The 23,049-nt window shown below is 42.6% G+C and overlaps 1 protein-coding gene across 3 annotated transcripts in view; it reads left to right on the top strand.

The window, feature by feature from the left end:
* The window catches only part of NHS (NHS actin remodeling regulator), a 370,306-nt gene that overhangs the window by 277,616 nt on the left and 69,641 nt on the right, over positions 1–23,049 (top strand). Inside the window, exon 1 of one of the 3 annotated variants that reach the window (XM_007991159.3) lies at positions 9,751–10,776. The exons of the other annotated variants lie outside the window; for them this stretch is intronic. Within the exon in view, the coding sequence (XP_007989350.3) occupies positions 10,551–10,776 (226 nt within the window). The 5' untranslated portion in view covers positions 9,751–10,550. Of the gene's footprint in view, positions 1–9,750; positions 10,777–23,049 lie in introns of those variants that run through there. 3 annotated transcript variants of the gene reach the window in all.

Raw genomic sequence — 23,049 nt, 5'->3', positions numbered from 1 at the left:
CAAAGTTCTATCAGCATCATCACTAGGCCATCTTGGATACATATTGACCATCCCAGAAAGCCAGAAAACTTCTTTCTTAGAAATCCTACTGAGATTTACATCTCTATGATCCCAAAACTGTTCCCTCTTGAGACAAGAAACATCTGAATCATCTGTTTTCTCTGTTTTAAAGTCAATTTTTAAAAATATTGTTTGTTAAGAAATATTTATGAGTGAAGGAGCTCCTATGTGCAAAGCAACTTTCTAACACATGGTCCACTTATTATGAAATTATTCTGCAGAAACTTCCTGTTGCTTTGTCTTTCTCCTTGTATGTATGTATGTATGTATGTATGTATGTATGTATGTATGTATCTCTTTAGAGACAGGGTCTTGCTCTTCTGACATCCAGGATGGCGTGCAGTACCGTGATCACAGCTCACTGCAGCCTCAAACTCCTGGGCGCAAGTAATCCTCCCACCCCAGCCTCCCAAGTGGCTGGGATTAGCCACCATGCCCAGCTGATTTTTTATTTTCTGTAGGGACAGGGTCTCACTATTTTGCCCAGGCTGGTCTCAAACTCCTGGCCTCAAATAATTCTCCTGCCTCAGCCTCCCAAAGCACTGGGACTACAGGCATGAGCCACCATGCCCAGTTTCATTTCTCCTTTTAGAAGTGAATTACTGTAAACTAAAACCTTACAAGAGCAAGCCAAACTGTGCCTTGATTCTCTTTCATGTCAAAGTCTAGGTGGTAAGACATGGATAAGGGGCTTTTGACAAGAACAGGAGACTTCTTTACCTGGCTTCTCTAGTAAAGCTTCTAGTATCTCAGAGGGGCCATTGATTCTCCATATCTGGTAATTTCTCCATACCTGGTCATTTATCCATACTTGGCCATTTCTCTTTCCGGCTATTCCACTCAACCCTATCCTCAAACAAGGAAGCCTTCCCTCCCAACTGAGTACATGATACTACTTTTATGTCTCCTCTGCTCTGGAAATGTCATTTCTGATTCTGCTGGGAAGGCAACCAATGGACGTCCCAGACTAGAGCCTTAATCCACTGTCCTAGGCATGTTCTCAGACTGGGAAAAACTGTTGGGAAACAAGTTCAGAACCTGAACTAGGTGAGACTGCAAATACTGGTATAGACAGGTTTGTTTTAATTTATAAGGTTGCTCAGCAAAACATCCCCTTTTCTGGAACAAAATTAGTATGTTTTTAACTGCAGATGTAGAAAAAAATGTTTAGGGTACAGACCAATATATTTTCTTAGGTTTATAAGGAGGGTTTCCTTCTCTCTGTTTCTCCTTTATCTACTCTTTATGAAAACTTGCAAGAGTAGACTAAAAGGGACCTCTTTTCGTTACACATCTTTTTTCCTAAGAAGCAAAATGAACTGAATTAATTCATTCACTCAGTACTGTAAATACCAAATGAAAAAGCCATAGACGTATAGATGTAAATACTGCCTCTGTAATTTTGTGTGTGTGTGTTTGTGTAACTAGAGGGCACTGGGAGAAAGAAAAAAGAAATTATTCAAAGTTCAAAGGCTCCAAGATTTACTAAGAAAATAAGAAAAGGGAAAAAGAGCACAAGCATTCACATGCTTAGATAGCTGAACGATCAAGTAATATGTTACCCCAGCATTTTCTTAAAAAGAAGTGGCTTTTGTAGAAACTGGTGGAAAGTCCAAATCTGAACATTTTTTCTGAGTATAATAAATAAAGCTAGTAATCCCTGTAGAGATTAAGAATGCAAGCTTTGGAGTTGCTTTCACTATGCTGAAATTCCAACATACAGTCAAGGTTGAGAACACTGCTTTAAGTACTTAGTTGTAGCTTCCTTTCTCAGATAGTTCACTTTGGCCCTAATTTGGTTTATAATTACAGCATTCCTTCCTTCCTTTTGAGGGTTTCCATCTGTACATTTCCCAAGTGTGTGGAAAGGGAGGGTGGACATCTCTTTCCCTCTCTCCCACCTGTGTCTTTGCATACCTTATCTTCTTAGGAAGACAGCATGACTATGTTGTTAAATACAAAACTGACCCCATATTCTAACAAATCATAGTTCTTCTTGGCCCACAGCATTACTTTTTAATTTCAATGATGGATTTCAATAATGGATCATGTATTGGCATTAGCAGTCTTGAAACACATGATCTCTTTTTCTCTTGCTTCCATCCACTGATTGTTTCTTGAGGGAAGCTCTGAGCCATTCGCCTTGGTGATTCTTTCCCCAAAACCATATCACCCAAAATCAAGCTGCCAAGCCCAGGATTGGAGGAGGAAAGGTGGTCTTCTGGAACTGTATCCATAGGAATCCTTTCTGAACTGGCACTTTCATGGGGCATATTGAAGTACTGTGAAGACCTTGAGCAGCGACAGTATTTGGAGCCATCAGAAAGGATTTATCTTTTATTTTTTTAAGTCTTTAGTTTATGATCCTTGTGCTCAAACCAACAATCCTCAAGCATTAGTATCTGTTTTGACATATAGCCAGAAATTTATTTTAAAGAACGGCATTAGTTAGCCTTTTCTGCATAAAAAATCACCCAGTACTTAGTGGCTTAAAATTTAGTGCGTGGTTCTTCTGGTATGGGATGGCTCAGTTAAGCTCTGTGGAGCTTGCTTATGTCTATAGTCAGGTGGGCTGAATGACCTAAAGTGGCCTTATTCATGTCTGGTGATTAGCAGATCAAGATGGGGGTAGGAGACAACTGGGCCACCTGTACCTCATCATCCAACAGGTTGGACCAGGCTTCTTCATGAGCAGCAGTAAGGAGGACAGGTGCCAAGACCAGCAGAAGCAGAAGTTGCAAGGCTTCTTGAGGCCCAGGCTAAGACATGTACAATGTCACTTCCACCACATTCTTCTGGCCAAATCAGGTCATAAGGCCTGCTCAGATTCCAGGTGGAGAAACAGATTCCGCCTCTTGCTGGGAAGAGCTGAAAAGTAGCATGGCTATTTTTGAAATCTATCGCAATAACGAAGCACCTGTATTTGCAAATTTTTATATGCATAAATTAAAATGGATTTGAAGTTCTTCCAATAGTAGGCTAACTCTCCTTGTATTCAAATAAATGTGAGAAAAAGGGGTGGGAATTTCCCACTGTTGTGATAATGAGTGGTTCGTGTAAATACCATGGGTCATGGCAGAAAAAGGTTTTGAACAGCTGCCCAAGAGACAGTATAGTGAGGTAGAAAGAGCATGAACCTTGAAATCATACAGACCTGAGTTCAAACTCCATCTCTCCAACTTGTTAGTTGGATGGCCTTGGGCAACTTATTTAACCTCTCTGAACATTAGTTTCCTAACCATAAAACAGGAATAATAATATTTAAGGCACATATCTGTTGTGAGGATTAAATAAGGTTATGGGGTAATGCCCAGAACCTAGTAAAGAGCCATTCACGGTGCTAGTTTCCTTCCTTGACCCCTTAATTTTGTAAAATTGGTATGTAGTGGGCATAGTGATTCTTTCATTCAGAATCAAAGCTGTCCAACCCCTTTCCCTTCCAGATACCAGCTTGTCTTTGTTCACATATTACATATCTTTGAGAGACGACTTCAATACAGTATTTTTCAACCTGGGATCTTTGCAATGTTTGCAAACATAAACTTACAGTTTGAAATTCCAAGAAAATTCTTAGCTTTGGTGCTATAGATTATTCACATTTTTGAGTTATGCATAGCTTGCTTTTTCTTTATGGTCTGGATATACTGTGCAATTTTGGAAACCCACCATCAGAAAAGGAAGCTTTGAAATACTAGAAGTTGGGCAGCAATGTATGGGAACCATGTTTTTTCAGAAAGGATGTATTTACATTGGATAAGATTTTCAAACACATCCAGGAATTCTAAATAGTGAGGTTAGTCTTTGGGGGCTAGAGGAGGCCAGGTTGGGCAAAACCTTTGCTTAATCTTCTCCTCTGATGCATTCTATAGGGCTCCATTTTGGCTAAATCATCATAATTCCCACCAAGACAGCACAGAATGATAATGGTTTTATTTATTATTTTATATTCATTGCCAGTATATGCAAAGTTTTATAGCTTGCTATAAATTGAGAGGGATTATCACAGCTGTTACTTATTTTAACAGGTCACAATACAGTAGTTTATGCCAGATGGTTTGGAGAATTTTGAGGGAGAAATTTTATACAGGCAGCCACATAGATACTAGCTTGGGTAGTCGCACCCTGAAATTAATTTACATTTGTTATGATATAAAATATATATGAATAAACATATAGTTCCTTATGAATGAGTGATCCATTTTATAGCAGCTATTTCTTCTGGAAGTCAAGGGAGTCCCTTGTGAACAGTGGTGGGGCAGCAGCAATAGTAATGTGCTGCTACTGGGATAAGTGAGAAGTAAAGCTCTACCACATGCATAGTTCTGGAGGGGACATTCAACTTGTTCCAGGGAAGTAAGCCTTGGAGACAAAACTGAGTTTTCATAATTGGGTCTCAGCATGTATTTGAGTCAAAGAGAATAAAGCAGGAAAGTCACCCTAGGTAAACATAAGGAGAGAATGGGTGTGGTATAAATACAGTAGAGCTAGAATTGGGATCCCCAAGTTCACACTCAAGGTCATTCTGGGACCAAAAGGTTATCCAGCCCTGGGCAGATCACAGAACATATTACTTCCCTTGCAGATGCTGAGGTTTATAGGTAGAATGGCCAATTCTGGATGCTCAGCCTAAACAGGAAGATAAAATAAGTACTGATGATCAGAAATCATTTTAGAAGGTATTTTTGGTTCCAAGTCTCATAGAAAAATTGACTTATACAATGAAAAACGTAGAGAAAATTTTAGAGATCATCTCCACCCTCCTTATTTTATAGATGAAGAAACAGACCAAGAGGATCATTTAAATATGATCATCTTAGTTTTTACAATAAAGAAGTAAAATCAGACTGTCAAAGTATTTGGGCTCCATTGACTTCCTCCAGTCTTTCTCCCCTTGATCCAGCCCCACGAATTCCTCTCCTGTATCCCACCTCATGCTGGGAAAGGACCACATTCCCACCTGTCAGAATAATCCAAAGACCATGTCTAAAGCACACCTGGATTTTCTTGGTAAATTGTCTGAGGCATACCACCTCTTGAACTGAATTAAAACTATTTAGCCTTTTAGAGTCAATTCTTCCAGCTCCTGTAAAATAGGAGTCAATTAAGATCTGTTTGTGTCACCAAAACAGTAAATTAACCAGAAAAGGTGAATTTAAAATGGAGATTTGGAGCATATAACAGCTAAAAGCTGTATGTACAAAATCAGGAAATGATAGTATTTTGATAATTGAATAGTCCATGCATGTTGAAGGACAGAACTGGAATCTGTATCATGGACTCCCCCAAGATGGCTAGTAAAAGAATGAAAGCTTTGAAAATTTGTAAGCTCAACAATACAGAAATACCCCCACTCTTTTCAGGGCTGCTGAACTTCCAATAACTTCAGCTTTCAGGAATACAGCACTAAACCTGGAAGTAAGTGAAAAGAGTTTCCCAAGGCTACAAATAATTGTCAGCAAGCCCACATGTATCCTTTTGGTTCTTGCCAGATAATTGGTAACTCGTCTTTAATGGACAGATGTTTCTCAACCATGGGTGTCTGTTATCCCCAGCTCACTGGAGGCTTAAACTCTGGGGAAAGGAGCTAGAAGAAGGTTGAGAAAGGAATGATAGTGGAGAATTAAATACCAAGGAAAGAGCATGGAAATCCAAAAAGGAGTCTTAGAAATGTGTTACCATAGAGACCAATAATAAGCTTTCTTAATAAAGACCCTAAGTAATCAACAAAACATTAAATTGTGTTTTGTAGCATCTGATTAAAGAGATAGGAAAGTGAATTACTCAAGGTAGGCTAATTCTGGTAATAAACCCCCAATATTTCAGTGGCTTACCTCTCACTTTCCTTGCAGTTTAATGCTGATTAGCATGCAGGTGGGTACCTAGGCTCTTCCCATCTTGGGAATCCACCATCCCACAGAGCCTTTGTGTTCAGCCAGCAGGGAAGACAAGAAAATGTGTGTAGGAATAGGTAAAAGCTTTTATGTGCCAAGGCTGGAGGCACACATAACTTCTGCCCACATTCCATTGGCCAGGACTCAGTTACAGGGCTGTACCTAACTGCAAGGGAGGCTGGGAAAGTAGTTTAGCTGTAGGAGAAAGAAGGAGATAGTTTAGTGAACAACTCATTAGCCAGTTTCTTCCAGGGAAAGTATAAAATATGCTTCAGAACAATAAGGGGCTTCAGAAAATTGTTCTTGGTTAGATAAACTTTAGTTATATGGAAAATTACCTATGTAGACTTTACCATTTCCTGGCAATACCAGTTAAAGGAAATAGTTATTTCCTGAGCCACACTGTAGATCAGAGTTTGGCAAATTATGGCCCATGGGCCAAATCCCACCCACTCTCTATTTTTGTGAAGAAGATTCTATTGAAACACAGCCACATCCATCCATATATGCACCATCGATGGCTGCTTTTGAGCTACAACAGCAGAGTAGAGTAGTTGCAACAGAGACTACATAACCAGCAAATCCTAAAATACTTTCTACCTGGCCCTTTACAGAAAAAGTTTGTTGACCCCTGCTATAGATCATCACTGTCCTAAAGAAGGACACATTTACAATTGTCTGTGAGACCTGGTACCCTTGGCTTTCAGTAAAAACATCAGTATGTCGAAGAGACATCTGCACTCCCATGTTTATTACAGCACTAATTGCAATAGCCAAGATATGAAATCAACCTGTGTCCATTGACAGATGAATGGATAAAGAATATGTGGCTTATATATACAATAGAATACTATTCAGCCATAAAAAAGAATAAAATCCTATCATTTGCAGCAACATGGATGAAACTGGGGGACATTATGTTAAGTGAAATAAGCTAGGCACAGAAAGACAAACATGGCATGTTCTCACTCATATGTGAGAGCTACCAAAAGGATCACATAGAAGTAGAGAGTAGAATAGTGGTTACCAGAGGCTGGGGATGGTGGTGTGGGGATAAGGAGAGTTTGGTTAATGAATTAAAAAATTACAGCTAGATAGGTGGAATAAGTTCTAGTGGCATATAGCACTGTAGGGTGACTATAGTTAACAAGAATTTATTGTATATTTTGAAATAGCTAGAATAGAGGATTTTAAATGTTTCCAACAAAAAGAAATGATAAATGCTTTAGATGATCAATTTGCTAATTACCCTATTTTGATCATTTCACCTTGTACACATGTATTGAAATATCATACCGTATACTGAAAATATGCATAATTATTAAGTATCGATTAAAATAATAATTTAAAATATATATCAGAAAAGGATACCTATATGGACTGGGAGGTAAACTCACTCCTTAGAATGTCAGCTCCAACTGGGTCCAGACTCTGCTGTATCCCCACAAGCACCCAGCACAGTACCTGGCATCTAAGAGATACTCAATAAGGGCTTATATTTGAACCTTTGAGCCACAGGAAGCATCAGATACCCTAACCACCATACAGGGGATAGGGGGACCTCAAAAAATGCAATATGAGCATTACGTGCGAAGACCTCAAACACAGGTAGGAAGGAACCATCTTTGTTGAGCTTTTATTATGTGCTGGGCACTATCATGGTGCTTTATTGTTTTATTTACTCTTTTAAGCAACGCTATAAATTAGGTATTCTTATTTTCATTTACAAATGAGAAACTGATTCAAAGAAGATTCAAGATTCAGAGAAGTCAAATAGTTTTCCCAAGGCCACACTTGTTAAGAACTGGAGGAGCTAGGATTCAAACACAGGTCTTTCTGGGTACAAAGCCTATGTGGTTTTCTTTTCTTTTCTTTACTTTTTTTTTTTTTCTTTTTTTTCACCTCTCTGCCAAGGGACTTGCTAAAATCTCATTCAAATTTAAGCAATCTAATTATATCATTATTTTTGCCATCACTGTTAACAACCACCTCATTATTGTAAAGATCAATACAAAGGAGAAAAGACATGGCCATTTTCATTGCTTTGTGGAATTCTGCAGACTTCATTGTCAAGGCTCTCCCATGATAGAGCAGACCTGAAAACCCCAAGCAATGCAGTTCATTTCCTTGGGCTGCATGATTAGTGACTTGGCCACTAGCTACCCATGCACTTGCCAGGGATTGCTGTCAAGGGCAGCCGTTTTGCTCACCCTAATGTAAATTCTAATGTCAAGACCTGAGAGGTTTGAATTCGTACATGGTGAGGCTTCCTGTTTGAAGTTGATCTGAGAGCTTGTTAACATACAGATGGCCAGGCCTCACTCCAGAGTCTGATTCAGCAGGTCTGAGAGGACCTGAGAAGGTGCATCTCTACCAAACCCCCAGGGGCTGCCGGTCCTTTGAGGAGCAAGGCTAAGGGAAGGACTTCCCTTTACCTTTGAGAAGCTCTGACTGGTATTCGCACCCACTTCACATCTCCCATCAGTAGCCAATCCATCAAGCCTTCCCAAAGCCTCAGGGGTTCAGGTCTGCCCTTGGCAGGCAGAACTCCTCCCACTGACCCCTCAGTGACATTTGACATTATACATCACCCTGCCTTCTTAAAACTCTTTCGTCCATCCCCCTGTTTCTGAGATGGGGCCCTTCCTCCCTTCCATCCTGGTCTCCTGCTTCTCTGAGTAATGTCTCTCTTCCTCTCTGATGACCTTTTCCTTTACCCACCCACCCCTTAAACTTTGGGGTGCATGGCTGTCTTCTCACTTTCACTGGGGGAGTGGCCATGCCATCTCCTCCCACTTCATCCTTCCTGTCCCAGTCACACTCTGTCTTCTGGGGGACTCCCACTAGATTCTGTCCTTGCCAGCAACTGGCAGCCCTCCAAGGAGGCTAGTGGAGAACAGCTAACCCAGACTGACTTGGGTTCTAGGTGATACTTCATGTGATACTACATTAATTCATAGTAATGCCAATTAGGAAATATTCTTTATTTCATACACAGGCAAAACCCAATATTTCTTATGACCTTGGCAAGTGGAGTGTTTCACAATTGTGAATTCTGGAGAAGTTACAGGCCTGGTGGATATAGTATTGCCCACACATGCAAATCTGCCCAGCGCCTAAACATCCGTAGTTGAAAATAGGCAACCTAGTCAGAAAAGAGTCAAGTTTTCCCTAAATAGGTTTCAAAGACGTATTACCAAAAACAACATCCCACAAATCATCTTTGGATAATTTCATTCACTGGGTTTCTTCTTGTTGTGTATGGGATTAGGACATATCCCATAAGTGTTGTCTTTGAAGTGGCCCTAAATGGCTCTCTGCCTTCTGCATTAGGTTGCTATATGGAGAGCCTACCAACTTAAGCTATGGGCACACACTGCCATAGTTTTTAACCCTGGTTCAACCTCAGATCTGGTTTAGTAAATCGCTGTTCCCTGGAGATTAATACATGGCTGCAAAGGCATTGTCCTTGCAGTGTTTTTCAGCCCGGGCAGGGTGAGATGTGTCTAGGATGTGAGGTTTCAGCGTACGGAGATGAATGGGGGAAGGGGACGCAATGTCACATTTTTGGGGTGCTCTAGTCCTGCTATATGAGGGCACATGCTCTACGCCAGTCTGTGTCCACCCTCCTGCCCGGGCTGGAGGGGTTGGCACGGTCGGCGTTTCTGATTCCTTCCTCTGCTGTTGGCCATAGACTAGGAATAAGGGAGGTGAGAAGAGAGCCACGGGGGTGCGGTGCTGAGCAGCTGCGGTCGGTCTAGCCTGTTGGTGATGTGCGGAGCCCGCCGCCACTCTGGGCATGGGTAACGCGCAGCCCCAGCGGTCGCGCTACGGGAGAAGGAAACACAGAGGTACAAGAAATCCGGATCCGGGATCCTCCGCAGCCTCCAGCTTGTCTAAGCTCACAGGCCGGGCTTTGTGGCCGGCTCCCGCGCACCACCGAGTTTGGGGCTGGGGACTGAGTCCTGCAGCTCACTGCGGCTGGCGGCAGGGGACGGATTATTTTTAGCAGGTTCCCTTTAGCCCTGTGGAGCTAGGAGATGCTCGCGGAGCCAGGCGGCTGTCCGCGGAGCATTGGTGCAGCCGTGCCTTGCTGCCCGGGAGGTTTGGCTGCCGCAGTCCTCTCCATTCACTGAGCTGTAAATCGAAGCTGTCTACACCGGCAAGGCTCTCGATCCTAGCGTGGCCCCAGGGCTACGTCCCGCCCAGGTCTCCCGGCACCTGATTTCCCAGTGGTCAATTAGGTGTCTCAGCCTGCAGCATTGAAGCAGTGGAGGGGCCAATGCCCCTGCTTTGATGGAGCACGCCGTGCGCAGAGACCTCCCCAGTCGACTTCCTCATCAGAAGGCAGCATCCATTCATAATTCTCTGCCTGTGGACCGAGTTAGGCTGGAACTGGGCATGGACTCCTGAGATCTCTCTTTTTGCGTCTGAAGGAGAAACTAAGATAAAAGGGAAAAGGAAGGGGGAATGCAGTCCTAACGCAACAAGGCACTGGAAAGTCCCCGAGAAGCCTCTCTTTTGCGGGGAGAGGGAGAAGAGGCAGATTCCGAGCCCAGCGCCCCAGCCAGCTGCTGCTTCGCTGCGGAGCCGGCACGCATGCCTACCTCACCTGACGGCCGCATTCCCGGGGAGCCGGCGCGGGGCCCGGCGGCGCGCCCAGGGCGCACCGGCGGTAGGATTTCTGCACCAGGGGAACGATGCACGGGCGGGCTGCCCAGGGCCGAGCCTGAACCTGAGCGGGCGCCGGGGGAGGCTAGCCTCGGCGTGGCGCCCCACCGCAACCCTCCGGGATGCTCCACGACTCGCAGCCCAGGCCACGCGGGTGTGTGAAATGGGACCAGCCTGGGGGGAGGGGGTATGGGCAAGTGACATCATATTAAACTAATTTCTCGCACCTCTGGGTGCTGGGTGAACTTGGGGGTCGGGGGAGGCTCGAGGTGCAGCCCAGCCGCGCGCTAGCCTGAGAGGAGATCCCCCTTGGTAGAGATCTGAGAACTGCGTCCCCTTAGCAGAACTGAGCGAGGGTGAGCTGACGGTCAAGGTGGACCGCATATAGCTCGGAGGGGCGAAGGGAACAGCACTGGCTTTCAGGGGTCTTTTATTATTTTTAAAAGCATATTGCAGTTGCAGCTTTTAAGTTTGCCGCCTCCTCCCTACCCTGGATCCCGGGTTCTGGGGCGGGGCGGCACTTTTCCACGCTGCCTACCCTCTGGGTGGAGGGGTCTGCAGGGGCTGCAGCGTCTGGTGCTGGGTTTCCTGCAGGGGGAATGATGATTCCACGGCGCTGTGAGTGGAAGGGCGCCCTGAGGTTTGGCCTTTTGAGGGCTTCTAAGGGCTGGGGAGAAGTCGGGGATCCTGCTTGGTGCCCTCTCCTGTGTTCCTGCCCTGCCACTTGGTGTTAGATGACATTTTGCCTGTGCAGGGGTTTCACTGTCAAGGAGCTGTGATGCTGTAAGGCAAATGGGCTGTTAGGATGAGCTGGAAGAGAGGCGAGTGAGCTGGAGCTTTTCCTTTTGTGGCAGTGTTAACCCCATCACTCCCACTTACCTGGCACACCTGTCCCCAGGGCTCACCATCTGTGCCCATGAGTGGGGCAGCCTGACCCACTACCCGTTCCAGGGACAGTGAGCCAAAGCTGGACTTGCTCATGGCATGCTAGGCCAGGAATGTGTGGGCAGTGAAAGAGCAACACCCTCCCTCACCCCGCTGAGGGGAAGACTCAGCAGGTCCCGCCATGATGGTGCACAGTGTTTTCCCATAGTGTGGTATGCTGTGGAGTTTTGGAGCTTTTGTTTTATGAGGTTTTTATTTTGCAGTTTCTTGCCTCTTGGTGACCAGTTTGTTTTTCACAGCTGCTTGTGAGCAAGGCAAAGATAACAGCATCTAAAAATAGCCCTGCAGTTGGAGGTACAGTTTGGCTTGACCCTGCTTTTAGAGGGGTGGGGTCTCCTTCCCAGCTCCCTGAGGGTGGGCCAAACTTGGGCCCCCAGACAGCCTCAGACCAGGTCCACACATCCTTCAGAGCAATTCACCTTCAGGTCTCAAGGCAAGGCAGGGATGTTGAATGCTGGTCCATGTGAGAAGGGCAGCAGCTCTGAGAAGCCTCATCCATTCCTGGGTGAGGCCCAAAGCCACTGGGCTGCAAGACTGGAGGATGGGAGCCTGGACAGGGTCCCTCTCTTGCCCCAAAGGGCTTCCTCCTTTGCACTTTAAAGCCAACAAGCAACTCCCTCACAATGGAGTTCGTTCCAGAATACAGAGGGACAAAAGGGGCCAGGTGGCACTCAAACCATGCCAACTTCCTACTGTGTGGATAGCAGCTGGGCTACTACTCTTTCCTTTCCAGGTGGAAACCCCTAGACAGTTGAGTGAGGAGCCTCTTCCTGGTCAGCAGGAGGGTGGCCCCAGCCTGTCTGAAGGGGGCCGCCTCCAGCTAATGGTGAAGAGGCCACCTGGAATGGAGATAGGAAGGGATTGAGGACTTTGCAGTGATTGCAGTGGAAGCAGGAAGCGCAGGTCTTCTCCTGTGGGTCCTAGATTCTGCAAGCCTGCTAGGCTCCCCTCATTATTTATTTTCAAAAGCCTTCATTTCTTCCTTGTTCACTTTTTCTTTCATGGCGATGGTGGCAAAGTCCAGCTGGAAGAAAAAAAGGCCCCCTCTGTTCTTGATTTGGTTGGATGATGGGATTTTTATTTTTTATTTTTTGGCAAGAATGCATTAGCGATTGCTGAAAAATGTAAATGCCTATTTTTTCTCCAGTGAAATAAATGAACTAAACAGCAACGGAATGTAAGGGCAAGCATTCTCTGTTCAAGATGGAATCTACCAAGTGATTTTCCCCTCTCTTTCAAAATGAATTTCGATTTAAAATTTTTACCTTTATTTTCTGTATGTCATAACTATAATCACTGGGCGACTATTAAGATAGAGATCGTGATTGGGGGGAAGGAAGAGACCAAGAAACAGCACCTTCGAGATATCCATCATTCCTTTAGTCTTCTAGTGGAGACTTGCACACAGTTGCTAGTTTATTTTTAAAATTTCCACCATCTTTGTGTTCCCCATGGAAGACAAAGGATTAATGATGATGAAATGTAGTATAAGGACCCAGTGCAACAGTGACCAAGTTTGGCCAGCTTAGAAGAGTAGATATGGGAAGACCATGGGTTGAGATTTCAATTTTATAAGAACATCATTGGCTTGACTTGACCTGTACCAAATAAGATATCAATGATCCCTTGGTCTTAAATAGAAAGGGCTGCTTCCTCTTGAAGATCAGAACCTAAACCAGCAATTGACTAGAGACCCACAGTGAGCATATTGGTCAGGGAAGGATAAACACCATAATAGGTGAGCCCCAAATTTCAGGGTTTAACACAATAGCAGTTTATTTCTTAAATAATGTCGAATAAGCTTTTCCTCTTGAAGATCAGAACCTGAACCGGCAATTGACTAGAGACCCATAGTGAGTATACTGGTCAGGGAAGGATAAACACCATAACAGGTGAGCCCCAAATTTCAGGGTTTAGCACAATAGCAGTTTATTTCTTATATAATGTCAAAACAGCTTTTTGACTTGTGATTATTAGGAACCTAGTCTCTTCTAATGAATCTACCATTTCCTAGGGCCTTGAAGCCCCTACTGGGTCTTCTTTTCAACCAGGAGAAGGGAAAACAAGAACATGGAAGGTTACCCTGGAAGCAGCACCTCTCACTCCCACCCACATTCCATGGCCAGAACTCAATCACATGGCCACACCTAACTGCAAGGGGACTGGAAAATGTAGTCTGTGCAGTTTGTGCTATGGCAGTACACTCTCTGGCATGGAGGGGCCCTTTTTAAGCTCTACTTTGATATTGGAGTTTGGCTCTGGACAAGTCATATGGCCAAATACAGATCTCCATCTTAAAAATGGTAGTAATTCCACCTCCTCTTTCCTGTCTTAAAGGGATTTGGAAAGATGTAGAAACATAAAAGGCTCCTACAGGGACCATCTAGTCCAACCTCTGTAGGCAAGGTCATTATCATTTTCCTCAATTTATAGATAACTTTCCCCATATAACACAGCTGGTTTATAGCAGGGCTGAAATCATACCTAGATCCCCTTCTCTTGGCTCAGTGCTCCTTCTACCATGCTATGCTATGTTGACCCTGCCCTCTTATGAAAACAGTTATATAGGATATTGTTTCTGAAAGCTGACATGCTTTCATAATGTGTAGTCACTAAAAATGACTTCATATGATTTAAAATCCATGTATGATTTTCTTCTGGTTCTTACTGTATAATCACTTATAATCAGGCAAAGAATAACCAGACACTAATCTATGCCCTGCACATATATAGCTCATTTAATCCTCACAATAACCCTAGGAGGTAGAGGTTATTATTATCCCCATTTTACAGATGAAAAACTGAGGCACAGAGAAGACAAATAACTTGTCCAAGGTTTCACGGCAAACAAATGACAAATTTGGGATTTGATCCTGGGTACTATGGCTCTAGAATCCAACCCTGGATTATTTTACTATACTACCTCTCTGATCTGGTAGACTCCTTCTCCAGCCCTTTCTGGGATGTCCAACTGGGACATTTTTAATTTCCTTTTTAAGTGAGTGACCTTGAAGATCCATGAGGGGAGTCATTTGTAAATTTGCTGAGGCATGTCTTTGAGCCTCAAGCATATAAAATGGATACACAGGATTGAGCTACTTAGCTAATGAAGAAGCTCAGCTCCCAACCTCCAGCTCCAACAGCCCAATGAAGCTTTTTTTTTCTTTCAAGATTTTTGGGATAGACACTGTTGTGTAGTCCGTTACCACTGTGAAGTAATAAAAATGTCTGTTTCTTTGTGAAAAGCAGCCATGGTCAACCGTAACCTTTGGTGCAAGATTAAGAGGCAGTTGACTTGGTAGGGGCAGGCAAGGCCATCATAGTCACTTAACTCTGGAAGAAATTGCTTTTTGTGGTTGTTTATCTATTGTTGCAGGAGAAACCACCCCAAAATTTACTGGCTTAAGATACAAGCCAATCTATTGGTTCAAAATTCTGCAATCTGGGATAAGCTCAACTGGACAGCTCTGCTAGTCTTGCTGGTGGTTGGTCAGATGGTATGTCACCTGCAGGCAAGGTTCAGCTGGGTCACTGGACTGGCTGTGCTTACGTCTCTTTCTGGGTAGTCTCAGGGATTCTCCCTCTCCACATAGTATTTCCCAGTGGTCTCTCCATGTGATTGCTCCAGCAGGGTAACTGGATTTCTTACCTGGCAACTCAGAGTGCCCAAGGGTGCAAAGGCAGGAGCTTCCAGGTTTTCTTAGGTTGGGCCTGTGTCTTGTTTTGCCAACAGAATGAGGCGAGTCACAGGCCCAGCCCAAACCCCAGGTAAGGGAATTAACCAGGGGAATAAATAACAGGAGACATGGAAACAGACATCCACAAAGGTAAAGTCTGAAGCTTCTGTATTTACAAATTTGAGGATTCCCAAAGATCTCAGGAGGAGTTGACTGTACATTAAAATGTAGGTTAAATAAAATCCATTCCTTTTGCTCCAATGGAGCAAGACTATTATATTAATAGATGCTTGATTATTTCTTCATCCTGAAACTAACAAATCATTTATGCCCTATGGAAGCATTGAGGCTGTAGATGTGACTGCCCAAAGAGAAGGGGAACAGAAGTGTGTGATTTCTGCTCTCTTGCTCCTGCCAAACTGTCTCAAAGGTATCTATTTTTAAAAAGGTATCAATACCTATCCTCAGACATAATCTAAGGATAGTTTCTGAAAAGGCAGGAGCATACCAATTGGATGAGAAGACAGGAATATTTCTTTTTTCTTTTTATTATACTTTTAAGTTCTGGGATATATGTGTAGAACGTGCAGGTTTGTAACATAGGCATACATGCGCCATGGTGGTTTGCTGCACCCATCAATCCATCACCTAGGTTTTAAGCCCCCCATACATTAGGTATTTCTCCTAATGCTATCCCTGCCCTTGCCCCGCACCCCCCAACAGGCCCCAGTGTGTGATGTTCCCCTCTTGAAGACAGGAGTATTTCTAATCTCCATTTACTCTTCTCTGGCAAGTCACACATTCTGAGGGGATTCAGCATGCACAGCGGGAGCCCCTGCCTGCCTCAGGAGGTAGAACTGCTCTCCTGCAGAAATGGGCTGGTGGGTTCAATCCATTGGGAATCCATTTCAGATTATTTTCCCCAGGCTTCTGAGTCACTGTAGTCAGTGAGGGTGCAATGGCTACTTTGATTCACTGTCTACCCCTCTTCGTCAGGGCTCAAACACTTATTCCCCAAGCACTCATTCGCCAGAGCTAGGTGCCGTGGCTGACAGCTCACAGCTGCATCCCTCTTTGCGAATTGTCCTTCCCTGAAGAAAGTCACCCCGCCTAAGGTCACACTCCTTCCAAGGGCAGCACTCATCTGATGAATGATCAATACAGTGGTATAAAGGCCCACCCACCTTGCCTCAACTCAGGACAATTCTACAGGGCCATCGCAGCTCTAGAGCTCCCCATGTGATGGGCTGAGCCTTTGTTGTGACTCTTCTAGCCCAACTTCTCGCTCTGCCCAGCCCTGCTTAATCCATTTCTTCCACAGGTGTTGCCCAGAGAACATTTCCTGATATGCTTCCCATACCCTGATTTCTGTCTCAAAGCTTACTTCCAGGAAACTTTACCTGGAGGTCAAGTGAAGGAGGGGTTATAGACTGGGTTACTTCCTACTACAGGCTGGGCCACTGTGGGCACACACAGAAGCCTGGGCCTTCCTCAGACTTCCAATTGGGAAGACATGACAAGCACTTAAGTGACAGCATGAGAAATTAAGCAAACATAATGTACCAGAGTCACAAGTAAGTCTGATGCCTCAAGGATTTTCCCCTCCTCATACTACCCCTTACAACGTCCCCCAAAGTTGTATTTTGCGATTTTTAGGGGATGGATGATTCATGACATTGATTATATGGTTAACAATTGTGCCTAAGTGCTCTCCCACCTGATTATTTCTTCCTTTGGGCATGGCACTGGCAATCAAAATTTATCTTTCAAATTAGGGCTATAATTATATTTTGATAAAGATCTAGCAATTCAATGAGAATGAAATTTTGAGGGTTGCCAGGATACAGATGACTCTGGGTTATAGAGAAGGGTTTGCATGCAGAATACTAATAGGTGGTTCAGTGCTCTTATCTAGACCTTTCCAATAGCATCTGATAATGCAGGCCCATCAAGTACTGTTTCTCTGCTATTATTCTAGCAGGATAAAAGTGATGAAAGATATAAGCAGGCTTTTATGAATGAAAAGGTGATTCATCAGATGTCTTTTGGTCTATCTCACTAGAGTTAAGAAATATAGTAATAATAATGTGGTGTTACCTCAAAATCTAGGAGACAAAAAGCTTTCTCTTATTTCCTTGCCTCCTCTTTTATTGTAAATAAAAGCAAAATGTCTTAGATATTGGGTTATTGTTTTTCACTGGGAATAGGGACCTGTGTTTGCAGTGGTGTTGACTCCCAGGAAAATAGAAACAGTAGAAATTGGTATGATGTTATATTTTGATTTTTCTTTACTTTTCCTTTCCATTTTACTCTGTCTGATTATTACTCATTCATTCATTCATTCATTCATTCATTTATTCATTCAACAAATGAGGAGTCCCTAGTATTGTGCAGGCTCTGCTCGAGGAATCTAAGAAAGTTTAAAATGGATAACCATGCATGGAAATACTAAATAATGATATAACACAGTAGCATCCAATATGTCATTTTGTGGGGTGAGGGGGAGAGGAGTAATATTTTTTGTTAAGTGAGATATAATTTGCATACAGTTGAGTTACGCCTAAGTCTTAAGTGTTAAGTTCAATGAGCTTTGACATATACATCCATGTAACAACCTCCCAAAACAAGATATAATGCATTTCCATCATCCCAAAATGTCTTCAGTACTCCTTTCCAGTCACTCTGCCACACCTTTTGGCAACCATTATTCTGATTTCTATCATATAGATTAGATTCACTGGTTCAAGAACTTATATAAATTGAATCATGAGTATGACTTTAAAAAATGTCTAGCCTCTTTCATTCGGCATAGTATTTTTGAAATTTATCCATGCTGTTGTATGTATCAGTAGTTTATTCTTTTTTATTGCTAAGCAGTAATCCATTGTAAGAATATACCATACTTTATTCATTGACTTAGTTGGGCTGTTTCCAGTTTGGGGATATTATGAATAAAGCTTCTAAGAATATTCTTCTATAAATCTTCGTGGATTTACATTTTTCGTTTCTTTTGGTAAATATCTAGGAGTAAAATTGCTTAGTTATGGGGTAAATGTATGTTTAGTTTTATAAGAAACTGGCAGAGATTCTTCAAAAATTGTTGTATCATTTTGCACTCTCATCATCAACGTATCAGAGTTCTAGTTGTTCTGCATCCTCATCAATGCTTGGTATGTCAGGAGCCATTCTAGTGGATATGAAATGGTATCTCATTGTGGCTTTCATCTGCATTTCTGTGATGACAAATAATGTTGAACACCTTTTCATGTACTTAGTAGGCATTCATATATCTTGTGAAGTGTCTAATTAAGACTTTTTCTTGTTTTTAATTCTTTTGTCTTTTTATTATTGATATTTTTTATTTGTAGTAGCTCTTTATATACACTGAGTAAAAGTTCTTTGTTAGATATTTGTATTGCAAATGTTTACTCCAAGTACTTACCTTGCCTGTTTTTTAATAGTGTTCTCTTGATGAGCAGAAATTTTTAATTTCGACAAAGTCCAATTTATTAATGTTTTCTTTTATGACTAGCCTCTGGACACTGTCAGAACAATCTGCTTCCCTCAAGTTCATAAATATTATTTCATACATTTTCTTCTAGGAGTTTTATGGTTCTAGCTTTTATGTTTAGGTCTATGGTCCTTCTCTAATTACTGGTTGTGTATGGAGTAAGGTAGGGTCAAAATTCATTTTTCCCCATATGTATATTTATTTGTTCCAGAACCATTTGTAAAAAGAAAACCAGAAAACTCCTTCCTTTCTCCCATGGAATTGACTTAATGCCTTTTTCAAACAATCAATTCAACTGTTTATGTGTGGGTCTATTTCTGAATTCTCTGTGCTGCTTCATTGATCTATATGTCTACTTTCTTGCCAAAACCACACTGTCTTGACCTCTGTAGAATTATAGTAGGTCTTGAAATCAGATAGTAAAAATCCTTCAAATTTGTTCTCTGTCAAGATTGTTTTAGCTATTCTAGAACCTGTGCATTTTCATATACATTTTAGAATCAGCTTGTCAATTTCTTCAAAAAAACATGGTATGATTTTGATTGGCATTCATTTGAATGTATAGATGGATTTGGAGAGCATGGACATTTTTAACAATGTTGTATCTTCAGGCCCTGGATATGCTATAGCTTTTGATCAATAGGTCTTCTTTAATTTCTCTTAGCAAAGTTTGCAGATTTTAGTGTAAAGGACTTGCATATTTTCTGTTAGATTTGTTTGGCCCTTGTATTTGATATTTGTGATGCTATTATAAATGGTATTCTTTTTATTTCATTCTCTAATTTTTCATTACTAGTTTATATATAATAATCAATATATAAATCAATATATAATCAATTATATTTATATGTATGTGTATATATATAAATGCAATTGATTTTTATATATTGACCTTTTCGTATCCAGTGACTTTTCTAAATTCACTCTTTAGTTCTAGTAGTTTTTTGTAGATTCCATAGGGTTTTTAACCTACACAATCATGTTGTCTAATGACAGTATTCTTCTTTTTCTATCTATTTGTCTTATTACACTGGTGAGAGTGTTTTTTAAAATTCTTCCCAATCTTAAGGGAAATAAATGTTTCACCATTAAGTATATTAGCTATAGATTTTTCAGAGATGCCTGTCATCAGGTTTCCATATTAGGATTATACAGACTTCATACAATGAGTTGGGAAGTGTTCTCTCCTCCTCTATTTTCTAGAAAAATTTATGTACATTGGTATTATTTCTTCCCTAAATGTCTGATGGAATTCACTGGTGAAGCCATCTGGGTGTGGAATTTTCCTTGTGGTTTTTATTAAGAATTCCATTTCTTTAGAATTTACAGGACTATTTGTATTTTCTATTTCTCCTGTGTCCCTTGCTAAGTTTTTCAAGGAATTTTCTGTTTCATCTAAGTTGCTAAATGTATCAGTACTGTAGGCTAGAGTAGGCAGAAAGACCAAACATATCACTTAAGGTAGGGCTTTGAAGAGAAGAGATTGGCTAGACAAGGAGGCAAGTCCTGGGGAAAGAATGGTGTGAGAAAAGACATGGGGCATGGGATTACCAGTGGTGTGGGTTGTTTAAATATGGATTATCCCCATCTGGTTGTAGTGGAAGTTTTGGGTAAAGAAGAAATGGAAAACAGTGATAGAAAGATACCTTGGAGCCAGATCAATGCCAAATTGAGAAGTTTAGATCTTACGTAGGAAATGAAAAACCCCTATATTATTTCCAAACAGGGGCATGGCCTGCAGAAATGGTATTGAGGGAAATGATTTAGAATGATGGACTGGTGAAAGAAGGGTAGAGGTAAATGCAACTCTTTTAGAATGGTGCAGTATGCAGTGGTAAGCACTGCCTAGGTGAAACAAGTTTGATAAAGAATGGAGCTAGGACCGAGTAGGCTTCTGAGTATTTATTTCTCTGTAAACAACATGGTGTTATGCACCTAGTACAAACTTATCACACTCTTAATATTTTCTCTGTTCCCATATCCATCTCCTCACCTGGACATCCAGCTCCTCTGGGGAAAGACCCCAAGATTTATCTATGCTAAAGTACTAGTGCCAGCATGCAGTAAGCACTTAGTTAATACCAAGTGAATGAATGAAAGCTGAAAATATGAATGAGCAACTGGATGAATGAATGAATGAATGAGTGAATGAATGAGTGAATGAGCAGGCAGGATAAAAAACTGGATTAGTCAGGATAGGCTAGGCTATGCTATGATAACAGATAGACCAACAAAGCTCAGTACTTTAACACAATAAAAGTTCTCTTCCTTCCTTACACAAAGTCTGGTGTAAGTCTAGAACATGTACCCTCCTAGCAGCAGGGGAAAAGAGAGAACCAAGGCTCTTGGGAAGTTTTGTTAAGGATCCAGCCTGAAAGTGGTGTACATCACTTCTGCCTACATCCCATTAGCCAACACTCAGTCATTTGGCCCCCATTGAACTGCCGAGAAAGCTGGAAAATACAGATGTGGAATGGAAATTTGGTAAACACTAAGGACAATTAGAAAGGAGCAAAAGGGAGCCCTAAAACCTATTTGTTATTGCTTCCAGCCTGAGAGAAAGCTAAGTCCTAGAGATGTTAAGGGACTTATTGAGGACTCCCCATACAGATTACAGATTACTTCTGTCAATAGAGCTCAGACTCTCTGGCCTGCCTTTCAGGCTTTAACATTTATAATCTCGTGGCTCACTTATTGCTAACTAATTTTTAGAAGCCAACTCCTCCAAGAGGAACTGTGAGCAGAACGAAGCACTAATAGACTCTGCCATTGGTTACACGGTAGCTCCAGCCAGAAGCACAAATGGAGAGAGGCAGGATATGGGTCAAGGCAGGGAGTTTTGATGATAAACCTCCCAGGAGTCAGCAAAGCAGTCCTGCTTTGGGAGGCATCTGTGCTGAGCTCATGCCAGCTGCCTTAAAGAGAACTCCACATCCTCTGTGATCTGGAGTCTCCCGTTCAGGATCAAACTAGCTGCCTTCACAGGGCTTGGAATGCACGGTGAGGGCTCTGTGGCCTTGGAAAATGCTGCCGGGGTGTCTCAGGTGGAGCCAGAGGTGTGAGGGGAAGCACCTCATCTGCCACAGGAGGGTAAACTAGATGGAAGGAGGTTGTGTTCCTCAGCTAGATGTAGGTATTGTTTGGTTTTCAGAGTGGTGTGAGCATCAGAGATGATGAAGGTCAAGCACATGGGATGAAGCTTGGCCTAAGGTGAGTTCTCAGGAGAAGGTACTGGTGATAGGAGGATAACCATGGAGCAGGAGAAAAGAAGTCTCTCATCTTTCTTAAATTTGGCAAGGAAAGGGGGTGACAATGACAATGCAGAGAGCCTGCTGCTTTCCCCTGGAGGCGGCTTCCCTAAGAGGGGTCATGGACAGTCCCCCAGCTCCCCTGCACCAATCAGTGGTTCCACATCAGACTTTCTGCCTCACATTTTTTTTTTTCTTTTTAAAGGTACAGTTAAGGGCCAGGCATGGTGTCTCATGCCTGTAATCCTAACCCTTTGGGATGCCAAGGCAGGCAAATAATTTGAGCCCAGGAGTTTGAGACCAGCCCTGGCAACATGGCAAAACCTCATCTCTCTCTAAAAAAAAAAAAAATACAAAAATTAGCCAGGGGTGATGGCACACACCTGTAGTCCCAGCTACTCAGGAGGCTAAGGCGGGAGGACTGCTTGGGCCCAGGAGGTCAAGGCTGCAGTGAGCTATGATCACGCCACTGCACTCTAGCCTGGGTGACACAGTGAGACCTTGTCTCTCTCTCTCTCTCTCTCTCTCTCACACACACACACACACAAATACAGTTAAATAGAGTGAAATTAATAATACAAAAAAAATGACAGAACTCTCAGAAAATGAGCCATCAGAGAAATGAGAAGTGAGCATATTGGAGGAAATCGTGAAAGAAAGGATTAAAGGAGATACTGTAACTTGAAATGAGGAAAGTAAGACCTGTCCTAATGCCTTTTGCCTCACTCCTTCTGTTCCTGCATTCTGGCTTTGCTGTTCCTCAAACATTCAAACAAGATCCGACCTTGGGGCCTGTGCACTTGCTGTTCTCTCTGCTTGGAATTCTCTTACCACATGTTTTCACACAGCTCACCCCTTCACTGGATCAGGAGACTGCTCAAATGTCACCTTTGCAGAGATGCCTTGCCTAACTACTATCTTAGTTTGAATTCCCCCGGAAGTAGACCCTGAGACAAAACTTTGAGTACAAGTAGTCTATCAGAGAGATGAACCCAAGTAACACAGCAGGGGAGTGGGGAAGTGAGAGGGATAAGGGAAAGGATCTA

This window comes from Chlorocebus sabaeus, chromosome X (genome assembly GCF_047675955.1).
Source record: "Chlorocebus sabaeus isolate Y175 chromosome X, mChlSab1.0.hap1, whole genome shotgun sequence".
Taxonomy (NCBI): domain Eukaryota; kingdom Metazoa; phylum Chordata; class Mammalia; order Primates; family Cercopithecidae; genus Chlorocebus; species Chlorocebus sabaeus.
The sequence above is the reverse complement of the archived record's forward strand: the minus strand, read 5'-3'. Positions and strand labels throughout refer to the sequence as shown.